The 25,856-nt window shown below is 40.8% G+C and overlaps 1 protein-coding gene across 1 annotated transcript in view; it reads left to right on the top strand.

The window, feature by feature from the left end:
* CPVL (carboxypeptidase vitellogenic like) overlaps positions 1-25,856 on the top strand; it is a 132,803-nt gene that overhangs the window by 45,987 nt on the left and 60,960 nt on the right. Inside the window, exons 5-9 of the mRNA XM_041727880.1 lie at positions 827-885; positions 2,551-2,630; positions 8,520-8,586; positions 22,710-22,838; positions 23,351-23,482. Coding sequence (XP_041583814.1) covers positions 827-885; positions 2,551-2,630; positions 8,520-8,586; positions 22,710-22,838; positions 23,351-23,482 — 467 coding nt within the window. The remainder of the gene's footprint in view (positions 1-826; positions 886-2,550; positions 2,631-8,519; positions 8,587-22,709; positions 22,839-23,350; positions 23,483-25,856) is intronic.

Genomic DNA, 25,856 nt, shown 5'->3' with positions numbered 1-25,856 from the left:
CTGAACACTTTATGGTTCAGTTGCATGCAGGATCAGATATCTTGGAAGCAAGATGCTGTGGGTCGGGGGGGGGGGGGGGTGGGTTGGGTCAGAGGAAGGAGCGGAGGAACCATACCTGGCTGTAACCTGGTTTCCCTCCATCTCGTTTTCAGGGGATAAGGGAGATTGTTTACTTTCCCTGGGTCAGAACTTGGAGGGTCAACTATTCTGTGACTCAGGTATAAAAGCACGTATGCCGGGCAGCCCCGGTGGCGCAGCAGTTTAGCACGGCCTGCAGCCCAGGGTATGATCCCGGAGACCCGGGATCGAGTCCCACATCGGGCTCCCTGCATGGAGCCTGCTTCTCCCTCTGCCTGTGTCTCTGCCTCTCTCTCTCTCCTCTCTCTCTCTCTGAATTAAAAAATAAAAAAATAAAAGCATGTATGCCAATTCTGTTGGAGTTGATCTCTTTAGCATTGGCTAGGGGTAAAAGGATTCAGAAGGACCAGATAGTTAAGAATGGTTGATTGGATCAGACAGATGGGTTTATCCTATAGGTGGTTGATGAATATTTTCATTGAACCAGGTGCACGGGGTCTTGTTTCCAAACTTCATTCTAGATGTAGAAACCCTCTGGGTCCAGGAAAAGTAAAGGAGAGGAGAGGAGAAGAAAAAGGTACTGGTGTCTGTTCTCCACTGTGAAAGTATGAAGCAACGTTAGAGGGATACCAGGAGCTCATTCATATGATGGGGACAGGTGGGCTTGTTGGGCTCCTGAGCAGACCTAGGTCCTAGGTGGGATATTTCGTTAAAGACCCAGTCTCAAACCTCTTCTCTGTTTTACTAGTGCGTGCCAGAGACTTCCCTTGGACCACCACACTCTCCATGCTTTACGTTGATAATCCAGTGAGTATCTATCAAATGTCACTGTGGGCCTTTCTTGTCTTTTTTCTTTTTATAAAGTACTTTTAAGAAATAGGGGAGGAAGAGCAATAGAGACTTAGAGTCTTTTTGCTTTTTAAAATAGAATTCAAAACATAAATAAATAAATAAATAAATAAATATAAATAAAATTCAATCTGTTCAAAAACACACTTGAGATTTAGCTTTTCTAACATGTATCATTAAATCCAAGTTTGGAAATTTTGCTTGCTACTTTGACTCCTTCTCTCATTTTTAATCTTATGAAATGTCCTGTTCAGTGATTTACAGCATCTAGGGTAAGGGATTAGTTTCTTTCCACTGATGATATAATATCCTGTGTTATTATGTAGTATTAGAATTCCTAATCTTTTTAACAGAGTTCTAGGTTTAAAAAGTCAAAACCAGTCTCCTTCATTTATCACAGTGAGCCTCATCTAGGAACAAAAAGTGGAATTCTTTTTGGGATGTTCTTCTGAAATGGAGTCCAGTAAACAGCAAAATAAAAGAGTAACTTTAGGATAAGCTTCTGTTGACCAGGAGGATCTTTAACCCCTAAATAATTTCTTTGATTTCTCTCACTTTCCAGATGGTTCAAAGAGGAAACATAAATAGGGAAAAAAGGAGTTGGACATACTCATTCCTGCCTTTCCCACCAAGTTTTGTCAACCATCCTCTTTCCTAGTTTATAATTACATATTTATGTTGCATGACCTGAATGAAATGTCCTTGTTCCCTTGTGTGTTTGGGGAAAACAAAAACAAAAGCAAAAATACTTAGGCCTGGTTGAGGTGCATCCCTTTCAGAAATTATTGACACAAACTAAATTGCTAGCTTCTTAATTTTATAGCTTAATTGTCTATGAATCTCTAGGCATAAGGAAACATTAGTTTAAAACTAATCTTTATTTTAAAACCTACCTAACTGAAGGTGAAGGGGCTTAGTGGCCATATTCCTCACAAAAGAAAAAGCAAAACACACACACACACACACACACACACACACACTCTTTTTCTCTCCAGCCTAGAGAGTTCCTTCTTGTCAGAACAGAGCAATACACTCTCCAGGTTTCAGAGAGGAGATAACTTTGGGTCTTCTGATACTGCTATGGGGGCCAGGAAAGGTGAATTCCTCCCCCTTAAATCAACATCTGACAGGGTCCCCACTCTGGAATCAAGAAAGCTCACTCCCTGACCTCAGGGCAGAGCTTTGTGCTGATTTTTTTTTTTTTTAAGAGAAAGAGAGAAAAAGAGCACAAGGGGGGGGGGGGTGATGAGAAACAGAGGGAGAGGTAGAGAGAGAGCATCCCAAGCAGACTTGACACTGAGTGAGGAACCTGATACTGGTCTCCATCTCACGACCCTGAGATCACAACTGGAGCTGAAACCAAGAGTTGGATGCTCAGCCAATGAGCACCCAGGCACCCCTATGCTGATATTGTATTTGGGTTTGGAGGAGAGGAGAGGAAAAAGGTGAAATGCAGTATCCTTTTGTGAGGATGGCTAAATGTACGTGGGGCAGAGGAGAAATCTGAGGTCAGAGGCTTGGCCTTTGGAATAAGGTTGATTTCCTTCTGGTGTGGTAGCTCCTTGAGGGATCCAGGGCATGTGCTTCTCTGTGTTTACACCTGCTTATTTATTTCACCTTCAGGTGGGCACAGGCTTCAGTTTTACCACCAGCCCCCAGGGATATGCAGTCAACGAGGATGATGTGGCACGGAATTTATACAGGTAAAAGGACCAGGCTTCCTCTTGGCTTTCTTCAGACCAAATGTTTTTCTGTTTCAATAGGGAGATTCAGGGATCCCTGGGTGGCGCAGCGGTTTAGCGCCTGCCTTTGGCCCAGGGCGCGATCCTGGAGACCCGGGATCGAATCCCACGTCGGGCTCCCGGTGCATGGAGCCTGCTTCTCCCTCTGCCTATGTCTCTGCCTCTCTCTCTCTCTGTCTCTCTGTGTGACTATCATAAATAAATAAATAAAAAAATTAAAAAAAAAAAATCCTTTGAATACCACAGCTCTGTTTAAAAAAAAAAAAAAATAGGGAGATTCATCCAATAGTATAAGTATTACTGATTGGCCCTCGTGATCTCATTCTTAAAGACATTTTAAGAACACTTCTTTTTTTTTTTTTTTAAACATTTTAAGAACACTTCTAAGGCAGCCCCAGTGGCTCAGTGGTTTAGCACCGTCTTTGGCCCAGGGTGTGATCCTGGAGTCTCAGGATCGAGTCCCACATCGGGCTCCCTGCATGGAGCCTGCTTCTCCCTCTGCCTGTGTCTTTGCCTCTCTCTTTCTCTCTGGGTCTCTCATGAATAAATGAATAAAATTAAAAAAAAAAAAAGAATACTTCTACATGAGGAGTTCACATCCACATACATGCGTGTGCACATTTGGTCTATTTTCCCCTTTGTTTTCTTATCACTGAAAATTGTGAAACTGGGCAGCAGGGAAAATGACAAGGAAGGCTGGAATCCTAAGGCATGATTGTAATCTTATAAAAATAGCCTTTAAGAAACAATAGAAACAGAGCAGAATAATTCCACCAAAGATGATTTTCAAACTTTTCAGCCAGATGCCTGAGAGGATTTTGCTTCCTTTCCAGCATTGAATTTTAACTTTGCATTTGCTTGGAAACATCTTCTTAGATGCTTGCTTGTTTCTTTTCTTTCTCCCCTTTCTTCCCATTCATGATTCCCATGCTCAGATTGTTACTAGTCTCTTATTTTTTATTTCGTCTCACAAAGTTAATCTTTTACTAAAAAGAAGAAAAAATGGAAGGAAAATGTAAAGTTGTAAGCCTGGTCAAACAGTGTACATATAATTTTTTTTTTCCTTACTCATATTTGTTATAGCTATTTTTAGTACTTTTTTTTTTTTTTTTAAGTAAGTGACCGTTCTTATTTGGTCACATTTTTCCAGTCTGTAAATTATTACTAGAGATCAAGCCCTGAATTCTTTGAGGTCATTCGGGCCCCACGTTGTGCATCCTAATGATTTTCTCAAAGAATCCTAGTGGCTTGAAAGAGTTAACCAGTTTCCCTCTTGCCGGGTTGCAGCAAACACTCCTTCCGCATGGTGAGCAAACCCAACCCATCCCTAAAGTGAAAGTAAATCTAATAGAAGTCAGAGTGTTTTGATCTCTGACAGAAGTTTTCCGTTTTATTTTTCTTTCTCCCTAAGGCAGATGGCTGGGGGAACAGAGGAAAGAGGAGCTTCCGGCCTTTCTTCCAGAGATATTTCTCTCTCTCTTCTTTGCTGACCCAGAAAACAATATGGCTGCTGTTTTCTGCACTTTTATTTGTTCTGTGTCCCATTATTTTAACACTTCCATTCAGTTTACCAGGGGGATAGCTAAGACCCCACACTTTTGCTTCCAGGTTCAGTGAGTCCTGGGGAACATATTAGCCAGATTTCCACAGGAGTCCCCCTTCTCCGGCCCAAGCTCAGGCACCTCTTCTCCCCCTATAGAGATTTAATTGGGATGGTTGTCCTTACAAGTTTACTCAAGCACCGTGAGCAGTGACTGTGTGTTCTCATTTTACAGATAGAAAACCTACCTCTCCCCCTATGCCTCTCTACCCCCTCTGACCATCTTTTGGTTTAAATTTAAACAAGCTCAGTTGTTTAACTAGCAAACACCCAGAGGGCAGAGGTTCTGTCCTGGAGAAATGCATCAGTCCCCTCTAAGCCAGAGCATGCAACCCTGCCATTCCTTTTCTGTCACTCGTTCCCCTCCCCCAAAGATGGTCCCAACTTCCCATTGACCTTCCATGTGGATATTTACTGCTGACATGTGGTACATCTCCTCTTGCATGACATGTAAAGAGAACCTATTTCAAAGCATCCATTGTTTATAGCTGTTTTAGTTCTTTTTGCTTCAGGCTCTTAGAACTGGAAAATAGCTAATCAAGGGTAGTGCAGAAAACTGATTTCAGCTGTTTCCTTTATAGTTTACACTATTTGTTTCCCTCTGTGACTACATTCTTCTCTCCAGCTCTCCAGATGGGTGTTTGGAATAAGAAGGTCACTTTGAAACCTATAAATGGGTTACTACAGGTTTAAAGAGTGGACCTTCTTTTTCTCTCCCTTTGAAAACTAGCTTTTTTCTTCTTTTTTCTTTTCTTTCCATTTTCTTTTCTTCCCCCCAACCCCCCGAAAATCCTATTCCTTTTGACTAGTAAAAGTCCATGGCTGTAAGGAGTAGACTCTTAACTAGGCATTTGACATTCACAACGTAGGCTGCTTTTCTTTGTGTTTGGAAGTAAAACTTTTTTTTTCTTTTTTTAAAACATTTTTATTTATTTATTAGAAACAGAGAGAGAGAGAGAGAGAGAGAGAGAGAAAGAGAGGCAGAGACACAGGCAGAGGGAGAAGCAGGCTCCATGCAGGGAGCCGGACGTGGGACTCAATCCCGGGTCTCCAGGATCACGCCCTGGGCTGAAGGCGGTGCTAAACTGCTAAGCCATTGGGGCCGCCCTTTTTTTGTTGTTTTTACTAACAACATATTTAAATATTCAATTTTGGGGGTATTTGGAACATGCTATTGAGCCTTAATGCCCCTCTGGTTTAAGTAATAAAAATAAATAAATGTACTAAAAAATAATACATTTATTAACTGATTTGGAATATGCTATCTAGTGCCATTCTCCTCCTGCCACTATTTATCAATTGCCTGCTATATGCCAGGCACTGTTTCTGGTGCAGGTGACAGATCAGTCAAGGAGCCCTGAAGTCCTTGCTCTGGTGCTTACCATCTAGTAGCCAGTCTGGTAGCATGCCTCAAGTTAGTTTCTTAGCAGCAGGTGGAAATGATAGTATTATTCTATTCCACCTGTTAGTTTGTATAGGAAATAGTATCAATTGCTAAAAAAAACTTCATGACAATGACCATGAAATAGGTTTCATATATTAAATGAGAACACTGTGTGATTGGCATGGACGGAGCAGATCCTGGCCTGGCCTTCCTGGGTGTGGAATGAATGGGGAGGATGGCTGTCCGTAGGCCTTATTTTAGCCTGGATTCTTTTGAACGTCTTGTATTTATCATTGCTGTGACCCCATTCGAACTCACCAGATTCTCTGGTGCATTATCGTTTCCATCTGCCCTCTGAGCTCTGAACTCACCAACGGTCCTTTTTGCAAAATTTATCTGAGCAATAATTTCTTCCTTGCCATTGTCCTTTGCAAGCTCCGATTCTTCCTGATGTCCTTTAATGCAACTTTCTGCCACCAGGTGGCCTTTAACTAAAATTCTAGTTATTAGACAAGGCCCTTGGCACAATGCTAGCAAGGTTGCCAAATGGAATCATCTGGAAGAAGCATGCTTCCTGGGACATCTAGCTCTTGTGCTTGGATAAATGCATGGAGTGTTGGGCAGCCCGGGTGGCTCAGCGGTTTAGCACCACCTTCAGTCCAGGGCTTGATCCTGGAGACCCGGGATCAAGTCCTGCATCAGGCTCCCTGCATGCTCTCTGCCGTGCTCTCTCTCTCTTTTCTCTCTCCATTAATAAATAAATAAACTTTTTAAAAAAATGTATGGAGTGCATTCACAAGGACACGTGTGTGTGTGTGTGTATTATGTATTACATATGTTTGCAGCTCTGCTTCTAAAATTTGAAACTTTATGTAGGCATGATTCTAGATTATATTTTTAAGCAAACTCTTGCCATGGAATAAGAATCACACACAGTGGACTAAAGCATGGGTGGCCTATGTGTATCTAACTTTTACTAAATTTATTTTTTTCATTCTTCACTCTCATTTAAGAAAGGGATCCCTGGGTGGCGCAGTGGTTTGGCGCCTGCCTTTGGCCCAGGGCGAGATCCTGGAGACCCCGGATCAAGTCCCACGTCGGGCTCCCGGTGCATGGAGCCTGCTTCTCCCTCTGCCTGTGTCTCTGCCTCTCTCTCTCTCTCTGTGTGACTATCATAAATAAAAAATTAAAAAAAAAAAAGACCTACCAAGAGCTTGCTATGATTAGCTGAATGTTTGTTCTGATGTTCTTGTGAAATTAAAACTATAACTTCCTCCAGCGGGGCCTTGACTTGGAAACTTCAGCGAGAAAATCCTGACATTTTCAAGCTAGAAGCCACTTGAGAGGTTAGCTCCTTGGACTAAGATTGCCAGATGAAATACAAAATGCCTAGTTAAATATTAATTTCAGATAAATAAGGAATACTTTTTTTACTCTAAGTATATCCCATGTAGTACTTGGGTCATAGTTACACTAAACCATTATTTGTTGTTTATCTGAAGTTTGAGTTTAATTGGACATCTTGTATTTTTTTTACTTGCTAAATCTGGCAACCCTGACAACTTTACCAGATTCTCTAAGGAAATAAGCTTTAAGCTAAAGCAGAAGGCTTAATTGAGATTTACTATATTAAATTGTCTATTGCTAGTCCAACTAGCAGGAAGAGAGACAGAGTAGTAGTTTTTAGCCTGAAGGCTGGAGAGGGAAGAGTGGAAAATAAACTCCTATTTTTATCTCTATGCTAAAGCCAGCTTATTGCTAGCACAAACATGGAAGCTATATAGTGCGGCCTCCCAGATTTAGTTGCTACAAAGACTTTAGTTACTATAAATAATAAATACAGAAATAACCAGAACTCTACAGTGGTCCTTAATGGTGGATTTTTATGGAGCCTTTGAAAATTAAGTACAGCCAGAATTGCAGTGGTTGTAATGTCCCAGTTTTGCTCCCTGTAACCCTTGAACTTTCTCCTCCTCCTGGTTTTGCAGGGCCTCCTTGCCTTTCATCTTCGCTGGATAGTTCATGGCTTTTAGTCCCTCGGCAGGAAGCTGGAACAAAAGCGCTGCCTCGTTTCTCAGACAATGCAATCTGGGCCAGCACGCTCATAGAGCCTCTGAGTTTCACAAGTTTTGTTTCCTTTTTGAAAGATTTTGGTCAAATAGAGAATCATTCCATGATCTACCCTTTTCTTGCTTATTATGAAATACTTTCTTGAGTCCTCTGAAATCTGTTTCAGCAGAACTCATTCAAGTGTCTATTGGCATTCTTTAGTGTGATTTGTTTTTGAGCCTAGATGCCACTGTACAGTTACTTCCATATCTGGTCATTCGATGGTTTTCTTGTAGACTATGGCCATTTTACAGCTTTTTTGTTCTTTGGTTATTAAAATGCTGAAATTTAGGGAACCCCATTGGAAATGTTCAGGCTTCCCCACAGGAAGAGGTTGGTAAGCCAGTAAGGTTCTCATTACTTCACCACAAACCCAGGCTAATGGGGTCATAAGGTTTGGGGAACTTCCTCCAAGAATTACTATAATAGTAGGTGAAAGGTTGTATCACTTTGCTCAGGGGTCTCCTCAACAGCTAGATGGTCCATGTTGGAAACCCAGAGATTTGGAAATCTGCCCAGGGTGTTGACTCAACTTATTAATCTCATAAAGTATGCCCACAGTTATTTTCTAACCATCCCCAGTGTGGAATGTTACATACATAACACTTTGAATATAATGCCTATAGGAGCTCACAGCCTAATAGCATCTTACTTCAAATGTCAAACCTATATGTCAAACCTATAGATTTGGTAGCAGAGTGGGAGCATTAAGCTCTTCTGATGCCATTTGATTTTTTTATTGCTGTTCTTTTTGCAGTGCATTAGTTCAATTTTTCCTGCTGTTTCCTGAATATAAAGACAATGACTTTTATGCCACTGGGGAGGTAAGTTGAAGTTATGTATTCTCGTGTGCTTCCAACATCTTCAGGACTGAAAAACGTCATGACATGGTGATTCATTCATTCGGTCTGTAGAATATCCCATTTTCTGAATTTGTCTGATTCTTTCCTCAATGCTTAGATTCAGTGAAAACATTTGTATCCCATCAAGAGGCACATAATATCTGTTGGCCTCATTATTGGCGATGCTAAACTTGGTCACTTGGTCCAGGTGCTAACTGCCAGGTCTCACCATTGGAAAGGTACTCCTTTCCTTTTGAAATTAATAAATAATGTGAGACCAAGTGAAAATCTGTTCCCCCCAAATCTGTCACCCAATAGTTTTAGCATTCATTGATGACTCCTGTCTGGATCAGTTATTCTGCTGGAGTCTTTAAAAATGGTGATTTTGGGGGGAATCTGTCTTCCTATAGAAATCACCTGGTATTCTTCTATAGAGAAAAATCTTTCCCTCCTCTTCTCTATTATTTACTTTTAAAAATATCACTGTGGACTCATAGTTTGTCATTTCTGTTTGATGTGTTAATTTTTTTTGCCATTATTATTTTTAATATTCGTATTTTCCATACTAGGTGGGAGAGCCTTTTCAAACTGGGCTTTGTGTCGTTTTGACAAGGCTCAATTAGTCTTTGAGCATTTCATTGCTTTTTGGCACAAATCTATGCTCTAGGATTGTCCTTTGGTCTCCCTGCCCTAACCCTGGAATCAGTCATTTCTTCAAGGAACCCTGGCTCCTTTTAATGGGAGATGGTATTTAAAAACCAAGATCTGAGCACTAAGTATGCTCATTGCTATTGGGATGCCATTTCTTTTAGACTTTCTCTGTAGGCAGAACTGGGGAACAGAATGACTCCAAACTGCTACCCATAAATCTAATTCAACATCACAAGTTTCTTTTTTCCTTTCCCCATTCTGTGTTTGTATACCCCTTCTCCCACATTGTGGACCATGTTTCCCAACAGCATCAGTGTATTTACCTCTTGGCTGAATCCTACAATATATGCAACATGATTTTAAATTACTACATCAGTACCATTACCAGCAAGGAAACCTCCAACTTACTTTCAGTATTTTTTTACTATAATTACTTATATCCTTAGACTATATTTCATTACAGGTTTAAAAGTACCATCTTTAAAAGTTATAAGAATTAATTCTGTTTTTTTTTCCTAGGGCGATTATGTTATAATTTATTATGCAGTTAGGTTCACTTGCATAGGTTGACTTCAATTTTAGGGTTTGCTTTTTTCATCCATTTAAATTTAAGGTTATTTTAAAAATGTATAGCAGCCAATATTTTGAGAACACAAGAATCCCTAGGTGCTACCTAGGGATTTGTTCAACCATGAACAAAACAAGGCAATTTCTTACATTCCTACATTGTACAGGTGAAGGCAATAATAAATGAAGAAATAAAAATGCATGAAAAAAGATAAAGCAGATGAGGGTTGCAGAGTGGTAGGGGTGCTATTCTGGATAAGATTGTCAGAGAAAGGCTCTTTGATATGGGGACAATCAGAGAGAACACTGAGTGTAGTACATGTAGTTTAGTGAGTTAGTTAGTGGAGCTATAGCTACAGTTATCTTGGAGAAGAGCTTTCCTGGAAGGAGGAATAGCAAATGCAAAGACTCTGAGTTGGAGACAGACTTGGTGTGCTCAAGGGAAAGCATGGAGCCACTGTAGAAAGATCTGAAATGAGAGAGGCAGGAGGATCATGTAGATGATCTATATCTAATATAGAATAAAGTCCAAAATAATGGGAAATCGTTGAAGGATGCAGTATTCACTGAAAGAGTAGTTAGAATCAAATTCAATTCAACACACGCATTTTGAGTGACTGCTATGTCTGAGGCATTGGACAAGTATTAGAAATTCAACAGTTGATAAGACTGACTCTACCCTGAATCTGAACACCTGGCAATAAGTATAATACTGAATGAAAAATACAATTAGAGAAGTAGTTATAAAGACAAATAACATGAGGACAGTGCAAATAGCTATGGGAGCTTCAGGAAATGCCAAGCAGGAGAGGTGACAATTAAACTGGATTTTGAAAGATGAGGAGAAATGTGTTTAGTCAAGGCTCTTAAATTTATAAGTGACAGAAACTCTGTTCAAATGGCTTAAGTAAAACAGGAGAGGAGTTGATTCATGGCTGGGTCTGGGTGCCCAAACATTTTCACCAGGAATTCGTCTCTTATTCTTTCTTGATCTATTCACTAGGCTTTGCATTTTACTGGTTTCATTCCAAGCTGTGTTTTTTTCAGTGGTGCCCTTTTCCCTCTACTCCACTCCAGAGCTCTAGGTATAGCCTATCAGCTCAACTTTTCTTTCCCAATAATTCTACCCATATTGCTGAATCTCATGTGATCCATTTGGATCCCATGCCTATTCTAGGACTAGTAACTAGGGTCGATGGGATGGACATATAGGCTGGCCATAATAGCACTGGAGAACCACCGCAGTGCTCTGGGAGGGGTAGGATCATAGGGGAACCCTCACCTTTTGAATCACAAGGCCTGAGAGTGGGAGATGAGTGAAGATGAGGGAAGATCCCAGTGATGATATCAGAGGAAGGGCTGGAAGGATGCTGAGCAAGCCCAAACCACAAATGTCTACTGTAAGAGAGTCAAGGTGAAAAATAGTCTCAGTTTTTCCAAGGAAATGACAAGTAAATGGAACTAGGACTTTCTTTCTCTTCCACCTGCTTTCTTCTCTTTCTATTTGGAAGGCTATTCTGTTTGGTATATTACCCTTACGTGTTTTTAAAGCCAATTATTTGGTCAAGATTGTTTAGGACCTCTATCAATAATTCCTTGCTGTTCCTTCTCTTCTAACTCATTTCAGAGGCAGGCTGCATAAAACGACAGGAAGTGGCATTCCTGTATTTTGGAAAGAACCCTGGAAAATACCCAGTGTCTACCTCTACCATAAGAGTGATCCGCTTACTGTGTAATTCCTGCCTTGCAAATAATGTGGCGATGTTGTTAACCGTGATGTTGGACTTTCAGCAAAGCTGCCAAATTCTGGATGAAAAATTTGTCTATTTCATGTCTGCCAGTGGTTTCACGCATGTAATTTTTGAATGTGTGTAGGAAAGGACAATTTTCTTTTTAAGTCATTTGCTGCCAGGATGAATACTTTTAAGGAAACCTATGCCTTCCAAGTGATGAAGGAAGATGTGAATGAGGGTGGGCAAGACCTGGGATAGAGATGCAGTCGCCAGGCAGCATCATTTTCATATGAACTACTCGGGATACACTAAATCTAGGGTCCCATTTCTTTCTAGAAGGAAGAGCACTAAATAATAATACTGTGATGGTTCATTTTATTAGAATGCTATGTTCCTCCAGTCCAGTTTGTTCCATCTGGTCTCTTGTTTTAAGGCTAGGAGGCAGAATGGAAAAGTGGAAGGAGATGTGGATTAATAATTGGAGACCTGAGATTCATGCTAGCTTTGCCTCTCTGGATGGTTCCAAGCAAGTTCCTTAACCTCTCTTGGCCTCTGCTTTTCATCTTATAGTCAGAGGGTGTGGTTTTTAGATTAGATCACTTCCAGGGATATTTTGCTTTGCTAGGTGTTCAACTATAGTTGCCTAGATGTATTCATAAAGTATCTGTATATGATTTCAATTTTAGTGTAGTACTCACCCTCTTTCTCTCTCTCTCTCTCTCAAAAAAAAAAAAGTTATGATAGACTTTTCCCAAAAGGGAAAAAGGGAAATCCTTCTCTTCAGAACTCCATTTCCACACACCCTTAAGGAGGGTTGTTTAGGAGGCTAAACAAATAATGCCTCTAACATAATAGAACAGTCCTTGAAAAATAAATGGTAAACTCAGAAATGGTTTTCTGATTTTCAGTGCAAATGTACTGGACCTAAATATCCTTCCCATTTGTATACTATGAATGAGGGTTAGCCTGATGCTCGAAGGGTTTGGAGCAGCTGTTCAGCACCCTGATTCTGGTGCAAGGGAGTCTGGAAATAATAACAATACCTACTACATAGGATTGTTTTGAGCATTTAATTAGATAATCCTCCTCAAATATTTAACGGAGTGATGGCTGTGGTGAGTACCCAACACATGATGACTATTATTACCATTCATAGTGAAAAGCTGGATTAATATATTATGGCTCCAAAGCATATGGCCTAATGCATGTAGACAGGGGCTGAGATATTTAAAAAGTTCTCACTTATTTTGGGGATGTAGCACTGTCTCTCCTATTATTTTGAAATCATCTTTTTTTTTTAAAGATTTTATTTATTTATTTGAGAGGAAGAGAGAGAGCACATAAGGGGAAACGGTTAGAGGCAAAGGGAGAAGCAGACTCCCCGCTAATCAGGGAGCATTCTGGGGCATGATCCCAGGACGCCGGGACTATGACCTGAGCCTAAGACAGATGCTTAACCAACTGAGCCACCCAGGCCCCCCCTGAAATCTTCAAAAGAAATGGTTTGCTTTGTGTAAAACATTGTGACGGAGATTAGAAATTGATATTTGTAGTTCTGGATAGTAGCAAAATGTCTCCAGCCGGACCCAGGCTCCTTGCCCCTGGCAAGCCCACGACATTTGAATGGCGTCAGTATATGTCCACTTTTCAATTTGACCTAAGAAAGCACTACTAGGTTTTGAGTGTTGCCTAGGTGTTTGAAAAGCCTAAAGTCATTAAGATAAAACCTAACATCAAAAAACTGGAAGCCAGGTAATTTGTGCAGAAGGAATACACAGAAAACTTGGGGTGGTTTGGTTAGATTATAATTAGGGGAGGCTGTGCATAAGGTAGATTTTTCTGGTTTTCAGAAATTGATTGTAATTTTTTTGATGTGCTATTTCAATTTTTAGTAGCAAATGTGTATGTAGAGGATCTTATTAAAATTGAGACTTATTTGAAAAAAAAATTGAAATTCGCAGGCAGTGCGATGCAGAGGGAAGAGCTGCCTGTCTCCTTCCCTTCTTCTCCCCATTTCTGCCCAGAACACCAACTGGAATTAATTTTCTCTAAAGAGAGACAAATGTGTCTGTAAATCACCCTCCTCAAGGCATGAAAAAAATGTACTTCAAAAAGAGAAACAAGCTGCATTTAATTCACATAATTAACTTTCTTTATAAGTGTTATCCTTTCTGAGCCAGTAACTATTAGTGAGATTGCTCTTGTTCTTGAGGTACAGACACACTTTAGAATCCTCTCAAGTGTCCATGGGCCCAGCTAGAAGTTAAAGCAAAACAGCCCTCACTGGAAGGCAGAGAGGGAGGTGGTGGCAGGAAGGGGGACTGCCCATTGTTCTCTGAGCATGTGGCTCTGTGCCCACTCCTAGGAAACATTCTGCACCTATGGGTGGTTGAGGCAGCAAATGCGGAGCCCATCCAAAATGCCAGAGCATGTGGCTAAAACTGGGCATCTCTTCTTGATCAGCAGGAAGGGGCCTACTCTCCTCAGAAGCAGTTTGGCAACTATGGTTAATTTGAGGGCCAAATAAAGGCAAAACTTTGATGCTATTTAAAAATCAGTGAGCTTAATAGGATATTTTATCTTCATCTGCATGAGTGAAGTCCTGCTGGGATCATGGAGTTCGACAACCTTTGTTGTAATCATCGTGGTCCACTGGGTTCAGGTTGCAGGTTCCCGGTAGGTGAGAGCCGTGTTTGTGTGATTTGTTTCATACGGTCCTGAGAACAGCGTTCATTGAATGTTACAGAGCAGCATTGTGCAAGGTTGTTGCTAGATAAAATAAAAATACTGATGATATTTCTCTCCAGTATCTTTTCATCTCCCTCCCATAGCTCTTCTCTCCCTGCCGCTGTGTCCCAGACCCTGGGGACCATCTTTTCTACTTGCTTATTTTCCAGGGCTGCCAGGTACCCTGCCCCTCACCTCAGCCTTCCATTCTTTCCTTCGCTATATTGTGCTCAGGTCCTGTTTCTCCATGCTCCATCTCCATCATGATCGTTCTGTTTCTCTTCCCCTTTCTGACTTATCAGCACACTGTCCATTAGAAAAGATCTGATACATTAAACATACTCCCAACATGCTTGTGTATGAATAGAGGACAGAGCCTAATGTATAGAAAGATAGCTGTGATGGAGGCATTTCCAGCACTGATGTACAAGCAGCAGTGAGAGAGGAGAACTGTCTTGCAGGCCTGTACCATTATCCTTTTAGCCCTGGCTTGAATTTGGTAGCCAGAAAGGACCTTCAAGAATCTTATCATTCACTTGTTCTATTTGTAGCTCTTCTTTGAGAATATTGGAAGTGGACTGTATGGCAGGCATGGTGCTAAGCCCTGTTTCATGTATGTCGTCGCTGCCTTCTGAAGTTTGCACTGTTATTATCATCCCCATTCTACAGCTGAGATGACTGAGGCTTAAAGAGGTTAGGTCGGCCTTACCAAGGTCACTCAGCCAGGATTGGGACTAAAGCAGCCAGATTCCAGGGCCTAACGACTACAGACAAGAAGCTAAGGATTGGAACCCTGCTTATGTAGGTGCTATCTGCAGCCTGGGTGCTCTGTCCACAAAACTTCCATCTCCGAGATCTGCAGTCTCCCAGAGAGCAGGTGCCCTGTCTATAGAAGGGCGTCAACACCTCTTCCATATTTTCTGCAGAATCTCTAAGCTTTATCAACCTTATTCAAACAGGAAAGAAGTTCCCTGTCTTTTTGGATATTTCTGTCTTTTGGGCAAAGACTGAGTTTTAATCATAAAGACTAAGCTTTGATCATATAAAGTTTTATGGAGTAAATGGAAGTTTCAAGTGATATAAAAGCTTGAAGTCCACGGAATGCAGTTATGTTTCATAGCTTGGAACTTGCTGACTTTTATTAGATGACATTCAAGCTGCTTTAGCTCTTGAGCTCATGACAAATGTCTACTTTCAGTTACGTTCATCTGACCTGTCAGTATTTCCTTTTAGAATTGAAAATGAATTTGTGACTTAGAACTGGAAGCTTGTCCCTTTTGACCGCCTTCCCCCAATTCGCCTTCCTCCTAACCCTCTGCTTCTGGTAACCACAAGTCTGTCCTCTTTTTGTTTGTTTCTGTGTGTGTGGGTTTTTTTAGATTCCACATGTAAGTAAGATCATACACTGTTTGTCCTTCTCTGTCTGACTTATTTCACTTAGCACAATGCCTCTGAGGTCCACCCATGTCACAAATGGTAGGATTTCCCCAGTTTTTATGACTGGATAATATTCCATCACATGTATATCACAACGTCTTTATGTATTCATCCATCAATGAACACAAGGTTATTTCCATGTCTTGGCTGTTGTAAATAATACTGCCATAAAAATGGGGACTGGGGAGCAGCTATCCTTTCAAGTTAGTGTTTTCATTTCTTTTGGATATATTTCCAGAAGTAAAATAGCTGGAATAAGTATTGGTTCTATTTTTAATTTTTTGAGGCTCCTCCCTACTGTTTTCCATACTGGCTATACTGGATTTTTTTTTAAAGAAGCATATTTTCAATACAAAATAATATAATATAATATATTTGGAAGGCAGCATGTACCTTTGGATAAATATGTGACTAATAGATATAGATCAAAATGTTTTTCTTACATGTCTATTCCTAGAGATTCTGCATTTCTTTTAAGCTCTTTTTCAAGAAAAATAGATGTTTAGATAAAATCATACTCTTGTTAGAAGCTTTTTTTTTTTTTAATTGCAGGAGTGTGGACTAGAAATTAGATGACACACGGTCTAAAAATGTCTAGGAAGTTGTAGAGATTACCACAATACTGAAGTTCCAGCTTTCTCCATTCATTAATTTTTGGAACTGGCCATTTTAAAGACAACGCCTCTTCTCTCGGAGAAAATAATGGTGCCGAGTGAAGTAAGAGTCTATCCTGAGGCTAGATGAAGTCAAGGTTGCTCTAACTCAGTCCTGTTCTCCTGACTTCAGTGTCACCTATTATTCCATTGCACTTAGGCTTTTCACCAGTTATTTTGTTTTTTCAGTGTGTGCATGAAACTTTTTTCAAAGCATATCCCCTTATTCTCTTATCTCCCCCATAAATGGGGGTGGCTCCACCAACATTCTGTGGTTGGGGAGCGCTAGAGGACACCACACTGATAGGACTCTTTCCAGAAGGGCGGCTCACTTCGTTTCCTTCTGGGAACATGAAGGAGTTCCTACCAGCCCCTAAATGAATTCTTCAAAGAGACACTCCTTCCAGCTGGAGTGGCTGGGGGTGTGGGGGCAGAGCAGAGCAAAGGACGAAGTCCTCACCATACCCTTCCTAAGGCTGACACGTCACCTCTTCCATTTCCAGGCAAAACTTAGGAACGAGGGCCTGTGGACAGTGACACTCTGTGTCTGGGTTCAGGTGTGTCTCATTTCAGAGGCTATTGCTCATTATTATCGATAGAGATTCTGCATATTTTACCAATAAATGTATACCTAGAAGCGAGGCAGAGAATGCATATAGCTGCATCCCTTTTTTAAAACTAAACTTTAGTGAGAAATGTAGACAAGAAATGTAGAGTAGTTTAAACAATAGTAACAGCTAACATATGTGACATTTCTGCAAGAAAATGTTGTTTCCATTAGAGTATTATTCTCTGACACGATTTTTTTTTCTTCTAGGGGAGCTGATTGAAACTTGATTTTAGATATGAAAAGGCTTTTCCTCCTTTAAAAGTAACCGGGTGGCAGGGGTACAGTAAGTCTGCTGTGAGTGTTGCAGAAACATGTAAGAGGGGAGGGCTTCAGACAGAATACACAATTACGAGTTTCTTTAAGTCCGAGTTCATTGTGGTTTTACACATCTGGATAATTAACCAAGCATTACATTCTCTCTAGACTATTTTTACAAGTGCAATCTGCTCCTAACGTGATTTCCATTAGACTGTTCCAAACATCATTTAAGAACTTAGAGAGATCGCAGACGGAGATTCAGAACCCACTGTTCAGCTGTGATGGGGAGACCTCTTCCTCTCGTGGGAGAAATAAAAGATTGCAAGCTGAATTCTGAGATCCGTGTGATGTAAGAGAAAAACTGGAGGTTTATTGCTCCTTCAAGCCCCAGCAAATACAAGCATACACAAACACACCCTAATATCTCTGCTCCTTCTTGTCAGAGGTGAGCTCAAAGTGTGGTCACTGTGAGGAGAACGAGCCATACAACAGTGCTGGAAATTGGAGCTGGAAGCTGCTCTAGGTACTAGAAAGGAATGATAAGGGCAGACGAAAATCTTGATGTGTCGATTGCTAACCTAATTTGGACTACTGTATTCGATGAGTACGTTTGGCTGGTTGAGTTCCTCATTGGAGGGTCACTGCTGACTTTTAAAATACTACGTGTTCAAATAGTTTCTGGCCACGCTTTTCCTCTTTTATAATCGCTTTGATGCTGTTCCGAGCTTTTTGGAGATTAGGGTCTGATCCGATGGTAGAAGGTTAGTGTTAATTCACAGACTTCAGGGGCTGCATTGGCCAGCTGCTGCCCACATTGGTGAACACCAGCAAGACATCAGAGAGACCACAGGGCTGATAATTGCCGTGGTTGTTGCTCTCGTCGTTGTTACAGACGGAACTCAGAACAAAAGAAGCAAGAGTTCATAAAATTACAGGATTACAATCATAAGTCCTAAGGGGCCATATAGTTCATTTCTGATCCATCATACTACCACATCTCAAACTGCAGCCCCCACCCCTGGCAAATAGAAGTTTCTGTTCTATTTAAAATATATCCAGAGAAGAGAAAGCTGGGCAAGTAAGACATTTGATTTATTGTCTGGTTGTCTTTTAAACTGCTTGTGGTGGTCAGAGAATCATTAAATTGAGAAATAAATGATTCAGGAAGAATAAACTGGTCTGATCTTGCAAAAAAAAAAGTCTCAACAAGGATAGCGAAAATAATTGAAATTTCATTATAATGTTTCAGTGTCTGTTTTCCATAAAATAATCCTATAATTGTCTACTGTGTGACAGCCTGAGCCACTCAACCAATGGAATGATTAATGAAAACAGCAGTGAAGGATTTGTCACACTGACACAGGGCAAGGAAGTGTGTGATAGTCATTAGGAAGCAAAAATGAGATAAGCATCATCGTTAGGTTAGCAGATGTGGACTGAACATTGAGGAATCTGTTTTGGACATGGTTATAGAACTACCCATTTCACCACCTTCTTTAAATGGTCAGCTTGGCAAGCATGTAGTGGATGAACCCAAGGCTGAGCCCCAGTTGAAAGACCACAGACATAGTCTCCAGGACCTTTAATTAAAGTCTGATTTAATATGAGAAATGGAAGATGTGGAGGCAGCCAACCCTCAGTGGAATTCTAGCCAGGGACATGATTGGAATGCAGAGACCCTTGTTTTCATCATTTCAAGAATGGAAAGATAAGGTTAACTTTAAATGGGTTCAAATTAAAGTGAGAGAGGTAGCCTGTTCATAGTCGATGATCAGAAATTGAGTGGGTGTTCCTTTTTAATTTCCTGCCTGGATATATCCCAGATATGCATGATGGCTGCAAGGGGGAGGATGCCATAAAAATGTGGCTGTGTTAGCCTGAATTTGTCATCACCATCAATAGAGCAATTTAAAGTCCATGTCCCTCTGTCTCAGAAAGAGTCAAAGAGATGTTTTATTGTCTGATCTTATTATAACAAGACAACTTCAGTGATAACATCCAATAGAGGAAAATGTTTAGCAGTGATGTCAGATGAGTCATTCATTTATCAAATATGTTTTTATGTTCCTACTATGTGATGGGCAAGGTACACAGTGTGAGAATAATAATGCATAAAACTTTGGCCTCCCACACAGAGGTCAAGTTTTCATAATATTTTTTTTTCAAAAGACATGATTAACTTTACAAGCACAAGTTCTGTGCTTTATTCACTTTTATGTCTTCTCAAATATCTATCACAATGCCTTTGACAGAAGAGTTGTCTAATAAACCATCACTGAATGAAGATTATATAATACATCTTTACCAGTAAAATGATTACTCAAGGAAATTTGGTGTTTTTTGTTCATCTTACAGAAATTATATTTGATAAATGTTCACTTATTATTCCTAATAAGAGAATATAGCACTGTTATGCAACAAATCAATTTTCTTTCTTTTTTTTTAAATTTTTTTTTAAAAGTTTTATTTATTTATGATAGTCACACACACAGAGAGAGAGGCAGAGATACAGGCAGAGGGAGAAGCAGGCTCCATGCACCAGGAGCCCGACGTGGGATTCGATCCCAGGACCCCAGGATCACACCCTGAGCCGAAGGCAGGCGCTCAACCGCTGAGCCACCCAGGCGTCCCTCAAACTTCATTTTGAACATATGAAGTTTAATATTAGACATGCAAGTGGAGATGTCAAAAGGCAGCTTTTTCATGTAAAAAATACAAAATTATTTTTAAAATATTCCTGGGCCAAAGGCAGGCGCCAAACCGCTGCGCCACCCAGGGATCCCCAAATAAATTTTCAAGCATGTAAACACATCTTTATATTATCCCAAGGAAGCTAAAATGTGCTCACGGTTATGAATGGATACATTGTTTTCAGTCAATACTTTGCCTAAATAATTGCTGTTGCATAAGAGAGCTGCATCAGTGAGATTTTGTATAAATTATGCAAGTTACATTATTTTATCATACCTTGGAAGAAGAGTAGGATTGGTAGTAGGTCAGAGTAGGTTTGATTCTGACTCTACCCTTAACTTCTCTGAACATCCAGGCCTTCATAGAAATATGAGCGTAGTGACGTCTCCAGCATATGATTAGGGTGTGGAATAAATGAAAGCTCTTGGGGGCTCCCAGCCCTTGAACTACAGACCCCTTGCAGACAGAACCTTGGAAATATTACAGAGGGTCTGCAGACTCATATATACCCACTCAATGCTTTTAGTCTATTTTGAACATATATGCATTAGCATTTTTTCATATGCATGTAGATTAATTCAAGACTCATTCATTCAGCAACTGTTTATTGAGCACTAACAAATAAACAGCATCAGGCACAGGGGATATACTAACCTCCAAAACAGACATACCCTCGTGTTCATGGATCTTCTATTCTAGTGTGGGTGGGAGAATAACAATACACAAGATAAATAGTAAGAGTTTATAGAAAAGTGATAAGGATTTTATGCAAAAAGAGAGAAAAGAAAAAGAAAATGTAAAAAAAAAGAGAGAGAGAGAGAGAGAGTGTGTTAAAATTTTAGATGAGATGGCCAGGGAAAACATCCCTAGAAGGCCTCATTGAAGGTGTAAGGGAGTTAACTATATGGACATCAGGGGGAAGAGCATTCCCAGTGGTGGGAAAAGCTAATGCAAAGGCCCTGGTGGAAGGACCAGTACAGATCACAATCATGACTGTGGTCTAAGAAGGGCTGGAGAGGAATGAGTAAGAGGGTTGCAAGGGATAGTGTTAATGAAGTGACCAGATCATGCCAATCCTTATGCCTCCAAAAAAGCACTTTGCTTTTACGCTGAGGGAGGTGGGGAGGGGGGGGTCATTAGAGAGTTTAAACATAGGAGTGGCAAGATCAGATTTATGTTTTAGTAGACCCCTCTCTTGAAAACAGACTGGATGAGGGGAAGGATAAAAGCAGGGAGGTGCTGGTTAGGCTACTACAATAATCCAAGCAAGAAGAGTTGATGGAACAACCCGGAGCAAGGTGATGAAGTGGGGGTCTATGAAGACACTGGAGCCTGGGCTTATTTTGACAGAATAGGTTGAGTTGACAAGGTTCACTGATGGACTTTTGTGGAGCGTGAGAGAAAGAGAGATAAGAAACGGCACTGAGGCACCTGGGTAGCTCATTTGGTTAAGCGTCCGCCTCTTGATCTCAGCCCAGGTCTTGAACTCAGGGTCGTGAGTTCAAGCCCTGTGATGCACTCTGCTCTGGGCATGGAGCCTACTTAAAAAAAAGAAAAAGAAAAGGAAAAGAAATGGTGCCATGATTTTTGGCATAAGCAGTTAGAACAGAGTTGACATTAATAGAGAGGTTGTAGGGAAGACTTGCGGATTCAAGCTTCATTTTTTAAAAAAATATTTTATTTATTTATTCATGAGAGGCACAGAAAGAGAGAGGCAGAGATACAGGCAGAGGGAGAAGCAGGCTCCATGCAGGGAGCCCGATGTGGGGACTCGATCCCAGGACCCCAGGATCACACCCTGAGCCGAAGGCAGGCGCTCAACCGCTGAGCCACCCAGGCGTCCCTCAAGTTTCATTTTGAACATATGAAGTTTAATATTAGACATGCAAGTGGAGATGTCAAAAGGCAGCTTTTTCATGTAAAAAATACAAAATTATTTTTAAAATATTCCTGAAGAGTAGCTTTCTTTTCCGCGTAATCTAGAGGCAGAATTATAATGCTTGTGTCCACACAATATTTTGAAATTGAAAAAAGAACCTTGTTCTTGAAAAGGTTGGAAACAAAGATAATAGTCCAGTGACAATTTTAGTAGCCAATACATATGACTGTCCTTTCCCTCAAATACATGTAAGTTTCAAACTGCATCATCATACAGATTTTGAGGTCTTAATTTTGGTCTTGAGATCTTTTTTCTTTTTCCTTTTTTTTTAAAAACAGTTTTAAATGGAGCTTCAGGTAAGAAGAGCCCTGTGGGTGGCAGAACTTTGTTTACTGGCCCACATTATTTTATCTTTGGAAGGAAATCAGACTGTCCACCTATTCCATGGCCACTGGTCATTTTCTCGTGCGCCTCCCCAGTGACTTGCCTGTCACTGACATGATTTGGGAGGCCAGCAGAAGTGAGAGGCAGAGCTCTGTGCCATTGTGGAATTTACAGTATAGGGTAACCTGGGTCTCATGTGGAAATATGGCTATTTTATTACTGTCATTTAAATTAGCTTAAGCACATCATTCTTATAACACCAAATTGTGATGGTTCATTTTATTTATTTATTTATTTATTTATTTATTTATTTATTTATTTATGATAGTCACAGAGAGAGAGAGAGAGAGAGGCAGAGACACAGGCTGAGGAAGAAGCAGGCTCCATGCACCGGGAGCCTGATGTGGGACTCGATCCCGGGTCTCCAGGATCGCGCCCTGGGCCAAAGGCAGGCGCCAAACCGTTGCGCCACCCAGGGATCCCAATGTGATGGTTCATTTTAACACCTCTCTCAGTCTTACGCAGGGAAATACGTGCCAGCCCTTGCACATTACATCCACGTTCTCAACTCCAACTCCATGATGAGCATGAATATCAACCTGAAAGGAATTGCTCTTGGAAATGCATATTCAGATCCTGAATCGGTAGGTGTCTCCTTTTTCCTTTCTGTTCTGTTTTTAAGGAGATTAAATCCCCTTGAATCCAATGGAGGCTCCTCTGACTTGAGACACCTAACTCGATAGAGGGAAATGGTGTTGCCCAGTTGACTTTCTGATGATTTAAAACTTCTAATTTTTATCAAGTGTTTTAAGGTGTCAACTCATTAGGTCAACCTAGGTTGGATATGAGCGTGAACATGGAGCACATGTATGTGTGTGTATGTGTGTGTGTGATGTTTGTATTTTTTGCATATGTGTGTTGTGTGTGCATGTTTGTGGTATGTGTGTGCATTGTGACATGTGTGTTGTGTATGTTTAGATGTGTTGTGAATGTGTTTGTGTGTTCTGGGGGATGTGCCTGGGTGTATAATTGTCTTGCTTGGCTAATTCCAATACAAGATTGACAAATGACAAAGGGTTGTTTGACCAAGAAAGTGGACTTCCCTAGCTTCTCTCTTTCTTTCCCTGTGTTTTTTATGTTTCTCTTTTCTCCTCAGATCATAGAGGGCTATGCAACATTCCTGTACCAAATTGGCTTGTTGGATGAGAAGCAGAGAAAGTACTTCCAGAAGCAGTGTGATAACTGTGTGAAATACATCAAGGAGGAGAAGTGGCTTAAAGCCTTTGAAGTGAGTTCTGGGGCCTGCATTGCCCTGGAGCAATGAGAACCATCTGAGCTTGGTCCTAGAAGGACTGTGGTACTCGGGCATTTTGTTGTTGTTAGAGAAGGAATATCTGGTATGCTGTCCGAGAGCAGGGGGCAGATGAGTGGGGTCAAAGTGAAGAAAAGAACTGTCTGGGTCTCTTTGAATTTAGTTTGGCTCTATTTTAAACCTGTGATCACCTTGGAGTGTTTATCTAACTGTGTCTTTCATTAACTGTTTTGATTTCTTTAAATGCTGTGTAGGCCCTAAAGGCATACCCTATCACAAGGAAATCAGAAGAAAGGCGACCCAGAAAGTGGATGCATATGCTTCAGCATATGCTTTAAACCCTTCAGAAGGGTGATATCCACACAGGACGTTGCAGTTGGAGAAGTGGCCACAGTGTGTAACGAATGTCACATGTTCTGTGTGTCAGAAACAAAGATTATGAAGTATAGTAATTTGAAACTTTTACAACGAGCCATTGGTATTTGTAAATATCATCACAATGCTTCCCTAAAATTGAATTTGAGAATCAAATAATATGGTTCTGTTCCCCACCCTTTTTGTGGGGGGAGAAGTTATTTAAAATCTGAGACTATACTAAATACCAACATACAGGAATGCAAGTTTTTTGTTTTGTTTTGTTTTGCCAATGCAGACAATGATCATGTATCAACGATCCATTTTAGGAGTTTTTTGGCCACCTTTACTATAGAGCCATCGTGTTTCACATATTAGTAAATGAGGCAAGGATTACATTTTGAGGACTTTGGTCTTTTTGTTCTTGGGAGCATATCTTGTACCAGCTTACCTAATGGCATTACTGTTATTAAGGTTGAGGCCTGATATTAATAGTCTTCTAAGCACTGCAGGTCAGCCAGTTTAAATCAAGACAGGAGATATACAAACTTACGGAGAAGGGGGCAACAAGGTTATGCTCCATTTTACAAGCAGGGTGCATGGTACTACCTGAAATCCCCAAAGCAGTGAGTGCCTTTACCATGAAATCTTACAGCAGCAAGATGTGCAGCTGAAGCCATCCAGGAAGCCCCCACCCATACCTCAAGATGCCATTGGCCTCCTCTTTCTCTGTGTCAGGACACCTGGTGTGGCTGCAGAGTGCAGATTCAGAGTTTCTGTGCAAATGTAAATGCAAAGGAAGAGGGATCTTATGGGGACATATAGGATCACTCTTCAACATGCAATGACATGGTTTGCAAGTCTGGTTTTAGGTTATCTGTTGTAATAGGCAGAAAGGGTAAAAGGATTGAACCTCTGGAATTTTTTTTTAAGATTTTATTTATTCATGAGAGACACACAGAGAGAGGCAGAGACACAAGCAGAAGGAGAAGCAGGCTCTCTGCAGGGAGCCTGATGTGGGTTTCGATCCCAGGACCCCAGGATCATGACCTGAGCTGAAGGCAGATGCTCAACCACTGAGCCACCCAGGGCCCCTAACCTCTAGAATTTAAAATTATTATCAAAATGTTATATCGTGTGAGACCAATAGGCAAGTGAGATATTTGATGTGTTTTTTTAAATATTTATTTATTTATTATTTATGATAGACATAGAGAGAGAGAGAGAGAGAGAGAGAGAGGCAGAGACATAGGCAGAGGGAGAAGCAGGCTCCATGCACCGGGAGCCCGACGTGGGATTCGATCCCAGGTCTCCAGGATCGCGCCCTGGGCCAAAGGCAGGCGCCAAACCACTGCGCCACCCAGGGATCCCTATTTGATGTGTTTTTGAAGAAGCATACAGGGATTAAGTGATGTCAAGAGAAAGAACATGTGATAGGCCGTAAGGGATAAGGAAAGCAGAAAGATGTCCATGGTGCATGATGCAGCAGGCTGAGCACCCACAGGAAGCCCCCACCCATACCTCAAGATGCCATTGGCTTCCTCTTTCTCTGTGTCAGGACACCTGGTGTGGCTGCAGAGTGCAGATTCAGAGTTTCTGTGCAAACTGTTGAAAAATTAACCAAACTGTTGAAAAATTTAGGTTATTTTGTGTATTCAGAGGTAATGAGAAGATGGCCCATTAAGTTAAAGCTCTCCCAAACTAAATTCATCAGAAAACAAAGCAAAAGAGCCCAAAAAAAAACAAAACAAAACCAAAACAGAAGACAAAAACAACAAACCTATGACAGTACACAATGTCTCTAAGACCACTGGTCCAATATCTTGAGTGATGAGTTAACATGAAAACCTTTGTATTCTTTTAAGAGAAATAGATAAAATGATAATTAGGAAAGGAAGCAAGTAGTGGTCAGATGTGTTTCAGCGTATGCTCTAGAAGACTCCAAGAAATCCAGAAGCCCAAGAGAATACAAATGTCCAAATCACAAGCCTAATTA

Source organism: Vulpes lagopus, chromosome 13, assembly GCF_018345385.1.
Source record: "Vulpes lagopus strain Blue_001 chromosome 13, ASM1834538v1, whole genome shotgun sequence".
NCBI classification, from domain to species: domain Eukaryota; kingdom Metazoa; phylum Chordata; class Mammalia; order Carnivora; family Canidae; genus Vulpes; species Vulpes lagopus.
Note: the sequence above shows the minus strand (reverse complement) of the source record. Positions and strands in the feature narration are given on the sequence as shown.